Genomic DNA, 11,641 nt, shown 5'->3' on the forward strand with positions numbered 1-11,641 from the left:
GTGTGTGTGTGTACGTTGACAGTTCATGCAGGCGGGACACTTAAGGTGGAACCTGTTTGTCCTCTTCAGGTGTAGTATTCGTCCACCTGCCTGCAGCGCCGGTCTTCAGTCTCGGCAGAGAGGCAGAAAGCATGAACTCGTCGTGACTCTGAAACCCTCAGACACGACTTCTACAACACGGAGACCAGAATCACCGGCCCGATGGACCCCCAGGTCAGTCAGCTCCTTTATGAATGTTTCCTGCGTGGTGGTCCTTAAAAGGGGGGCGGGTTTTTGGGAGACAGTGTTTCAGTTTCAGGTGTCATCATGCAGGTAGTTTCTGTCAAGCTCAGCTCCATTTGAGAAAAGGTCTTTTTTTTTTAATATTTGTGTTCAACCAGCAGGCAGATGTTGTTTCTACAGTATAAAATGTTTTTTTTTTAAATATAGTTTGTTTTAATTTGTAATTTCTTTCTAAAAAAATCCCCCTAAAAACTAAACAAAAGCAAGTCACATTTAGTTTAAAATGAACACCTCTTCATTGAGATGCTTACGATTCCTCTTCTGCTGCCAAATTCTAAATGTGATGATGGATCACTATTTAGTTTTGCTAATCAGGCAAAAAAAAAAAAACAATCAAAATAAAACCGAGGAGCATTGCTTTGTTTGTTCGCTGGCTCGATTCTGAGTCAACATTTCCACTTTTACAACTGCAGGCAGGTGCACTTTGACTCACCTGTAAAATGTATAATATGTAACTTTGTAGGTATAAGCCAGCTGCCTCCTCTGCTCAGCTGTCAGGTACAGCTGTGTGTAATACTAAATACAGCTAAAAATAATAAATAATCTGCCTGATGTTTGATTTCATAGATTAAATGTGGAGGCATTTGTCTTCAAGAGATGTTTTTTTATTCAGGAAACATCATTTTTTTAGGCTGTAGGACAATTTTACTTCCATGTATTTGTGGTTTCTGGGGTTTTTCATGTAATTGTTTCCTGACGAAATTAATTAATGTTTACAAAATCCGGCCAAGCTTGATAACATAAAAATTATTTAAAAAAGCTGCTCTATATTTGACAATAATTTGACTTAAAAGGGATGAACATAATTTTCACGTCTTTGTGATTTTTTATTATTTGGTGAATATCACATTAATATTGAGATAATTCTGCCATAACTATGGTAGTATTCATTTAGTTCTCGTTGTTCTCATGATGACGCTGAATATTCGCTGCTATAATGAGTTTTTGCATGCTTTTATTTTGATGTGTGGAGTCGGCGCGGCTGCAGAATAAAGAATAGATTCATTCATTCAGAGCATCATTTCACATAATGCACCGGCACACAGAACACAATGTGTCTGCATCCACTGGAAGTCTGCCAGTGACTTTGTGTGCTCACCAAAAAGGAAAACACCCAAAACGACCAAACACACGTTGGCAGCGCTCTCGACAAACCTGTTCCTGGTTTTGGTTTGAAGCAATAACTCAAATACCTAAGAAATACACCTGTGGAGTCGAACTGTCCCGGGCTGCTTTTTTTATTTTGCAGCTTCAGTAAAATCATCTTGAGGGATGCGATCGTTTCATAGTACAAAGTTATTTATCTTGGTCTAAATGAACTCTTGATACGCTGAGATAAAATATCAACATAAACACGATTAAAACGTACTTAAAAAAGGCTTTTAAATTGAAATATGGACAGAAATAACTTTATTTGAAACAATGTGATTTTTTAAAAAAGTCTTCTCTGTTTTCTGTTGTCAAAACATTGCTTTCTAAATTCATAGACTTGCCCATTTTCCTCTGTTGGTTCTTGCAACTTTAATAAAAGATAAAACCAGTTTTTCCCGACACAGAATGTATTAGTGTGCCACGTAGATTTGCCCCACCCAAAGGTGCTTTTTTTGTTCATGTTCTTGTATTTCTTGGTCCCTGCTTTCAAAGATTTGCTTAGAAGTGACTTTAAAACTATGAACAGACTGAGAGTGCAGCATTCAGGCGCTACTTTTAACAAAATCTTCCTTTTAACCTCAGCGGTTTAAACTGATTTGAGAGGTGAAACTCTTGAAATGAAAGAAATACTTTGATCTTGTACCACCGTGTACAAATACTCTGTTACAAGTAAAAAGTCCTGCTTCTCAAGTAAAAGTACAAAAGGCATTAGCATGAAAATACGCTTTAAGTGCCGAAAGTATGTGTGGATTATAATTACTGATTCATTAATGTGTTTGTCATGTTAATGATTCTTATATACCGCAGGTAAAACAATCTATAATAACAATACACCATAATGTATTTGCTACTTTATATTTTGTATTAAAAACGAATTATAAAAAACAAAACTGCAAAATAGGGAAAATCATCAAATAAAAACTAAAAAGTACAATATTGGCCTCCAAAAGTGGAACCCAAGTGAAGTAGACATGGTACTTAAACACGGTTGTTTATTGATCATCTGGTTCAATCAATACATCTCATGTGTAAAGAACGGTTATTAATGTGTTTACTGAACCTTTTATTCTCTTCTAACAGGTTTAACGGACACAAACTTCATGGTATTTATGTCTTGTTTTTACTTCGGTGTTCATGGTTTCTGTTTTCCTTTTTAAAAAGCTTGTGCTTGTTGAGGTGTCCCCCTTCTTATAAGCTGTGTCTGTGTTTGCAGCCGTCTCACCGCCGGGGGAGGAGCCTCTCCGACGCCCTGACCCTGGAGCGATCGGAGAAGGGAGAGCTCTTCATTTCCAGCATCGACGACGGTTCTTCAGCCAATCAGGAACTTAGAAAAGGTTCGTCCCTTGCCTTACTTTGACAACCTTCTAGTGTTGCTTTCTTACTGTTTAAACAGGTGTTCCCTTCAAGGACACGCCTTACAAATTCAAGCAAATCATTTTACGCTTTAGAGATTTTTTGAGTTGAGCAGATTCTTGAACATGCAGTTTTTTTGTTGAGTTTACTACGTTGGTTGTTGTTGTTTTGAGACTCATGGTCATGCTTTTTTTAATGGTATATACCGCATTAAGTTTCTTAAAATTCTGCTCCTTCATTACGTAAGTGTGCAGAAACACCTTCACCCAATCAATCCCATCAATATTCAGCCCATTCATAATTGATTGATTATCTCAGTATACATAAATATTCAGTAGATTGTGGTTGAAATACAGCATAGCAGGTATTTTTCACGTCACTTAGATTTTAAAAACTAGTTTGGAAGGTTTGGTAGAGTTTCCTGATTCTTTTTACACAAAAACAGAAGGCTCAGTGTGCTGTTATTGTTAGTGTCAGGATCAAGGTTTTAGGTCTAAGGCTTTAAAGTGATACGTTGTTATTTGCACCAATGAGAGCATGTCAGATTACTTTAGACCATGTCACTGATCTGGAACAAACTATAATTTTATCCACACGCCTGAACTTTTCTTCTTTCTTTTTCAGGGGATGAACTTTTGGGAGCAACAATCAACTTTGATCAACTGTCAGAAGGCGAAGTGTTAAAAGTACTGAAGCTGATGGAGCCGTTTGATCACAAGGTCAAAGTCCTCACCAGGAACAACATGAGCAAGAGTCTTGAAAACTTGGACAAATGTGCCAAGAATCCTGAGACGGTAGGTGGAGTATTTATATGAACAAGTTAAATGGGATTAAAAACGGACAAAATAGTTCTTATTTTCATTCACACATGTAGAGTGTATTTTGTGCTTCCAAACTGCATTGATTGTGATGGAAACAATGCTAAAATTGATCTCTAACCCGACTGCTAGAGAATAGTTATTTATTTGATTTTTTTATTTAACCAGGAAAAAGACTCATTGAGATTAAAAATGTCCTTTCCAAGATGGGCATCAGCACAAATAACACAGTTTCAGACATAACACAACAAGTAGGAAATAACAGTCTTCTAAGATATCAAGACATAATTCAGCATTCAAAACATCTACAGCCAGATGTGGTGGCTTCCAGTCAGAGGGAGCTTTAGGGACACTTAGAAGGAATATGTCCTGGGACCGAAGAGGATAATCTCCCATACTTTATTGAAGGATGTAGGTCAGAAAGAAACAGTCCAAGAACAGCCTTATAGTTACTTTGATGGTAATATTCTAGTTACATGCCAATCACCAAATTGTGGTTTATATTCTAGATGCTGAAGGATTCCTACAGCAAACTCTACAATGCCAAAATCAAGAGATTCATGAAAGCTGACTTGCCCGGCGCTGTGGACGGGTCTGTGAATGCAGATGTTACCGACCATCCAACAGTACCAGGCTTGTCCAGGGTCCACCTGAAGCAGGACATGGGGTTGCCTCGCCTTGGAGTGGACTTTGGACTTAAAGCCAAGACTGGAAGAACTGAGACCACGGACATCGATGCTGATTCACGAGAATTAACGTACGACAGCAATCTGAACCTTCCACCGTTGGGTCTTGGGTTGAACGGGACTACTCTAAGTGGAGCTCAGCGATCAAGACTGAAGGTTGATTTCACAAATCCACAGTTTAACTCTCCAGACTTCCATTTGTCTGGAAAATTACCAGAGGGTCCGAACACTACAGCTGGTATACAACTGCCAAACACTGGTAGTCCGTCAGTTGATGTGTCAATGCCAAATCTTCAAAGCACTCAGATTGGACTGGAAAGCAACACTCCAGAAATGGGTATGGATTTAAGAGGTTCAGAAGTTAGTCCACCTGGTATGGCTGTAAATGTTAATGGGGGAAATATCACTGGCCCGTCCTTAGATACCAGTGGTCTCAAACTGCCAGACCTGGGCCTCTCTGGACCTTCTCTTAGTAGTCCAGAAGGTGAGATCAAGACACCAGATATAGGAACCCCTGAAGTTCCCTCAGGGAAACTCGGTCTCAAGTATTCCAAGAGACTGAAAAACCCAGATCTAAACGTGGACAGTCCTTCCGGTTATATAGAGCCGCCCAAGCTCAGGCTGTCTGGGAGATCTCCTGACCTAGACTTAGAAATGCCAGGTGTCGATGTATCCCAACGCATTGATATGCCTTCAGGGAAAGTCAAAGTGCCATTTAAGAAACACAAGATTTCTGTTAAATCTCCAGATTTAGATGTGGATGCCCCATCTGGTAAATTGCCCCTCCCCAAACGTGGGTTCTCTGGCAAAAGTGAAACTGATTTTAAAACACCTGACCTAAGTCTCAAAACACCAAAGATAAAAGCTGAGGTTGATGCACCCAATGTGAATCTACCGAAAGCTAACCTAAAAGGACCTAAAGGTCCGTCTGGAAAATATAGAGCTCCTAAGTTTAAAATGCCAAAATTTGATTTACCAGACATTCAAGTTCCAGACTATGATATGAATGCACCCAATGTCAATCTTAAAGGTCCCAATGCTGATTTAGAAATGCCAGATTATGATGGCCCTAACCTGGACCTCAAATCACCTGACCTCAATTTCTCTGGCCCTAACCTCAGTGGTGGTTTGAATGCACCAGACATAAACATGCCCAAGGTTGACCTCAAAAGCCCAAAGCTGGACCTGAATACCCCAAAGCTGAACCTGCCATCAGGTAAACTGAAAATGCCAGAACTTCATGCTCCAGACTGGGATGTTAATGCTCCCTCGGGCAAATTTAAATTGCCTAAATTCAAGGGACCAAATTTTGGCATAAATACTGATCTGAATTCACCAGATTTGAACCTGAAATCTCCAAACATAAAGGGTGGAATTGATGCCCCTGACTTGGACTTACCAAATATGAGCCTTAAATCTCCCAAGTTAGACATTAACACTCCAGATGTTAACATTGGTTCACCCAAAACAAAATTCAAAATGCCCAAATTAAAGCTGCCTAAATTTGATCTTCCAAGCCTGAAAAGCCCAAAAATTGATGGAGACTTGGATAGCCCAGATTTTGACGTGAATGTACCCAATCTCAACCTTAAAGGTCCTAAAGCTGATGTGGGAATGCCAGACTTGGATATTTCTGGTCCATCGGGTAGATTAAAAAAGCCCAATTTGAACCTGCCTGATCTCAAAAAGCCCAATTTGAACTTGCCTGATCTTAATCTTTCTGGTCCAAAGCTAGATGGCCCTAACCTGGACCTCAACACACCTGATCTAGATATATCTGGCCCCAATCTTAGTGGTGGTTTAAATGCACCGGACATAAACATGCCTAAAGTTGATCTCAACAGCCCCAAACTGGACCTGAATGCCCCAAAGCTCAACTTAGACATGACATCAGGTAAACTGAAAATGCCAGAGCTTCATGCTCCAGACTGGGACATAAATGCTCCCTCGGGCAAATTTAAAATGCCTAAATTCAAGGGACCGAATTTGGGCATAAATACTGATCTGAATTCACCAGATTTAAACCTGAAGTCTCCAAACATAAAGGGTGGAATTGATGCCCCTGACTTGGACTTACCAAACATGAGCCTTAAAGCTCCCAAGTTAGACACCCCAGATGTTAACATTGGTTCACCCAAAACAAAATTCAAAATGCCCAAATTAAAGCTGCCTAAATTTGATCTTCCAAGCCTGAAAAGCCCAAAAATTCATGGAGACTTGGATAGCCCAGATTTTGACGTGAATGTACCCAATCTCAACCTTAAAGGTCCTAAAGCTGATGTGGGAAGGCCAGACTTGGATATTTCTGGTCCATCGGGTAGATTAAAAAAGCCCAATTTGAACCTGCCTGATCTTAATCTTTCTGGTCCAAAGCTAGATGGCCCTAACCTGGACCTCAACACACCTGATCTAGATATATCTGGCCCCAATCTTAGTGGTGGTTTAAATGCACCGGACATAAACATGCCTAAAGTTGATCTCAACAGCCCCAAACTGGACCTGAATGCCCCAAAGCTCAACTTAGACATGCCATCAGGTAAACTGAAAATGCCAGAACTTCATGCTCCAGACTGGGATATAAATGCTCCCTCGGGCAAATTTAAATTGCCTAAATTCAAGGGACCGAATTTGGGCATAAATACTGATCTGAATTCACCAGATTTAAACCTGAAGTCTCCAAACATAAAGGGTGGAATTGATGCCCCTGACTTGGACTTACCAAACATGAGCCTTAAAGCTCCCAAGTTAGACACTCCAGATGTTAACATTGGTTCACCCAAAACAAAATTCAAAATGCCCAAATTAAAGCTGCCTAAATTTGATCTTCCAAGCCTGAAAAGCCCAAAAATTGATGGAGACTTGGATAGCCCAGATTTTGACGTGAATGTACCCAATCTCAACCTTAAAGGTCCTAAAGCTGATGTGGGAATGCCAGACTTGGATATTTCTGGTCCATCGGGTAGATTAAAAAAGCCCAATTTGAACCTGCCTGATCTCAAAAAGCCCAATTTGAACTTGCCTGATCTTAATCTTTCTGGTCCAAAGCTAGATGGCCCTAACCTGGACCTCAACACACCTGATCTAGATATATCTGGTCCCAATCTTAGTGGTGGTTTAAATGCACCGGACATAAACATGCCTAAAGTTGATCTCAACAGCCCCAAACTGGACCTGAATGCCCCAAAGCTCAACTTAGACATGCCATCAGGTAAACTGAAAATGCCAGAGCTTCATGCTCCAGACTGGGACATAAATGCTCCCTCGGGCAAATTTAAATTGCCTAAATTCAAGGGACCGAATTTTGGCATAAATACTGATCTGAATTCACCAGATTTAAACCTGAAGTCTCCAAACATAAAGGGTGGAATTGATGCCCCTGACTTGGACTTACCAAACATGAGCCTTAAAGCTCCCAAGTTAGACACTCCAGATGTTAACATTGGTTCACCCAAAACAAAATTCAAAATGCCCAAATTAAAGCTGCCTAAATTTGATTTTCCAAGCCTGAAAGGACCTAAGATTGATGGAAACTTGTCTAGCCCAGATGTTGATTTAAATTTACCCAATGCCAACTTTAAAGGTCCTCAAGCTGATGTGGGAATGCCAGATTTTGATATTTCTGGTCCATCGGGTAAATTCAAAAAGCCAAACTTGGACCTGCCTAATCTTGACCTTTCTGGTCCAAAGTTAGACGGCCCAAACCTGGACCTCAAAACATCTGTTCCAGATATATCTGGTCCCAATCTCAGGGGTGGTTTAAAAGTGCCGGATGTAAACATGCCTAAAGTTGATCTCAACAGCCCCAAACTGGACCTGAATACCCCAAAGCTGAACATGCCAGAACTTCATGCTCCAGACTGGGATGTTAATGCTCCCTCAGGCAAATTTAAAATGCCTAAATTCAAGGGACCAAATTTTGGCATAAATACTGATCTGAATTCACCAGATTTAAACCTGAAATCTCCAAACATAAAGAGTGGAATTGATGCCCCTGACTTGGACTTACCAAACATGAGCCTTAAAGCTCCCAAGTTTGACACTCCAGATGTTAACATTGGTTCACCCAAAGCAAAATTCCAAATGCCTAAATTGAAAATGCCTAAATTTAACTTGCCACACCTAAAAGGACCTAAAATTGATGGAGACTTGGGTAGCCCAGATTTGGATGTGAATGTACCTAATGTCAACCTCAAAGGCCCTAAAGCTGATGTGGGAATGCCAGACTTTGATATTTCTGGTCCATCGGGTAAATTCAAAAAGCCCAATTTTAACCTGCCTGACCTTAATCTTTCCGGTCCAAAGTTAGACGGCCCTAACCTGGACCTCAAAACACCTGATCTAGATATATCTGGTCCTAACCTCAGTGGTGGTTTAGATGCACCAGACCTTAAAAGTCCTAAACTGGACTTTAATACCCCAAAGTTAAACATGCCTTCAGGTAAACTGAAAATGCCAACTCTCGCAAAACCAAAGGCAGAACTTCATGCTCCAGACTGGGATGTTAATGCTCCTTCAGGCAAATTGAAAATGCCTAAATTCAGTCTTTCAGGTAAATTACCAAAGGGACCAAATATGGACACCAATCTGAAAGCTCCAAAGATTAAAGGTGGAATTGATGCCCCTGATTTTGACTTGCCTAATATGGACCTTAAAGCTCCCAATTTAGACATGAACACTCCAAATGTCGGCATTGGTTCGCCCAAAGCAAAACTGGAAATGCCCAAATTGAAAATGCCTAAAATGAATCTACCCAACCTAAAAGGACCTAAGATTGATGGAGGCTTTGATGGCCCAGACATCGACATCAATGCACCCAACCTCAACCTTAAAGGGCCCAAAGCTGACTTTGATATACCAGATGTTGATTTTGGCACCCCATCTGGAAGATTTAAAAAACCACATTTGAAAATTCCCGATGTGGGTTTTTCTAGTCCAAAGTTAGATCGCCCAAACTTTGACTTCAAGTCCCCGGATCTTAATGCCAAATTGCCAAATTTGAACATAGATTCAGACCTAAAAAATCCAGATTTGAATCTCAAAGCACCAAAACTGAAAGGTGGAATCGATACCCCTAAATTGGGATTACCAAACATGGACCTCCAAGCGCCCAAGTTAGATATGAACACTCCGGATGTCAACATTGGTTTCCCTGATGCAAAATTAAAAAAGCCCAAAATGCCAAGATTAAATGCACCAGACCTAAATCTCTCTGGAGGCCGTGGTATAAGTATGCCAGATTTAAATTTGCCTGATACCACTTTCAAAGGTCCCAAGCTAGACCTCAATGCAAAACCTGATCTAGGAATTAATGGTAACATAGGGCAACCTGACCTGAACTTAACTGCCCCTAATGTCAAAGGAGGAATAAGGCGTCCAGACGTTGACGTGAATGTTCCCTCAGGAAACATCCAGGGTCCTCAGACCGACTTTGATTTATCAGACAGAAAATTCAAACTCCCTTCTTTCAAGCTGCCTCAGTTTGGAGGTCCAGATCTTAACAGGTCAGGATCCGATATCGACTTTGGTGCGCCTATGAGACCAACAAATCTGGATATTACTCCTCCAAATGCAAAACTGAATATGAAACCACCACAGTTGAAGGCTGACGTCACAGGTCCAAATGTCAGCGCTGCAAACGTGCACACAGCGACGATGGGGAAGCCTCAGCTGCATCTCAAATCTCCAGATCTTAACGTAGATGACCTTTCGGCAAACTTCACAGAACCTTCTTTTAGGAACCGCAGGTCAGATATCCCAGGGGTAAACATGAGAATGCCTGACCTGGACGTAGATGGAGACGTCAGACTCCGCCACACTGATAGGCCGACGCCTCAGTACAAAGTGAGGTCCAGCTACCTGCTGGAGAATCAGCACCAGCTTGATTTCAACCGGTCAGACCTCAATATTGATGATTTCACAGGAAAGGATCACGTGCTTAGATCCAGGGGTTCGACACTGGACTACCGGGCATCAAATAATTATAGACAGGCGATCCCCACTTCAGGTCTTGATATTGATGCGAGGAACCCAAGACACAGCAGAGGAGGTTCTGCTGGTGACACTGATTTGCATTCAAGGCAGCACGCGTCATTGCAAACACTACTTGCAAACGCACGTTTGCCACATGTTTCTCAAGATCCGAGAATAAGTTCAGATGGATACTACGTCACGGTTTTTCCCAACCAAGAACAAAATCAAGGGACGCCAAACCGCAAACACAACACGCTCGGGGCTCCCGGCTTTCATCCAGGAAACCTGGACCTTGAGGTTCCAGGAGAAGGTGACCCAAAAGCGGGTTCAACTTTCTTTTTTTCCAACCTCATATAAGTTTCAAACCGATGTTTCCAAAAACACGAGAACAAATGTTTCTTTCATATTCAGTTCGTTTACTGCGACTTAAGCTAATTCGATGATTTATGTTTGTTTTTTTAAATGTATCACATTCTGCCTATTTTTTTGTGTGTGTGTATCAAGCCAATGTTGTTGTTTTTTAATGATGGAACGTTCATTAAATTGCTGAATTTGTGCACTTATTTGATATGTAAAGTCATAGTTTTTCCACATTTTGTAATTTGTACTGTTTGTACTCGAAACGTAGATATTCTTTTTATTTATGTCTAACTTAGTTATGGTTTAGGATGCAAGTTATTTTGTAATATACTATGAGATGATGTCTGCCTTTGTGTATATGTTAATATCACACTGTATGTCTATACTTTTGAAACTCCCCAAATAATTTTAGATTCATTGTGGTTATACAGTATATAGTCATGTTTCTATATTTTTTAACATACATTTTGCTTCAACAGAATTTTGCTCCAGCATTGTTTAAGATTAATAAAATAAATGCTAATTAAATTATTTAAGATGACTATATATATATATACTAAACTGTAAAAACTGTTTTAAGCCATTTTTAAGGTCACCATGAAGATATTTAAATTATATTTAAATGGCCTGCACATTATATACTTTTACTATGTTGTAAGAAATAAAAAAACACAAAAAAATCTGTTAGGATTTTATACCTGATTCATATTGTAACGCTGTGTTTAAAGGAAGACCATGTGTGAGCTGTTTCATCAATTATTTAAGTCATTTATCAAAATCCATAATAATTTCCTGAGTAAGATGAGATACAAAACTAGAATTACCACGTTCAGACCATTCAAGAGAAAATAAAATGTCACTTCATCATTTTCAAAAACACATTGCTGCAGGTGTGGATGCATACAAAGCAGGGAGATCTTATGATTTCCTTATTTAAGAGATTTGTTCTTTCATTGAATAATCCCTCTGTGATGCAATAAAAATGTGTTTGTTTTAACAAAATGTTTCCATTTCCATGAA

General features: G+C 40.0%; 1 protein-coding gene across 1 annotated transcript; it reads left to right on the forward strand.

Moving 5' to 3' along the window:
* Positions 1-80: 80 nt before the first annotated feature.
* On the forward strand, positions 81-11,547 carry LOC311010545 (uncharacterized protein). Its single transcript, XM_084005088.1, has 5 exons — positions 81-213; positions 2,515-2,537; positions 2,648-2,768; positions 3,412-3,581; positions 4,115-11,547. Exons 2-5 carry the CDS (start codon positions 2,535-2,537, stop codon positions 10,616-10,618), a joined length of 6,798 nt encoding a protein of 2,265 aa, XP_083861214.1. The 5' UTR covers positions 81-213; positions 2,515-2,534; the 3' UTR covers positions 10,619-11,547.
* Positions 11,548-11,641: the final 94 nt, after the last annotated feature.

The sequence above is a fragment of the Eutrigla gurnardus genome (genome assembly GCF_963514095.1).
Source record: "Eutrigla gurnardus genome assembly, chromosome: 3".
NCBI classification, from domain to species: Eukaryota; Metazoa; Chordata; class Actinopteri; order Perciformes; family Triglidae; genus Eutrigla; species Eutrigla gurnardus.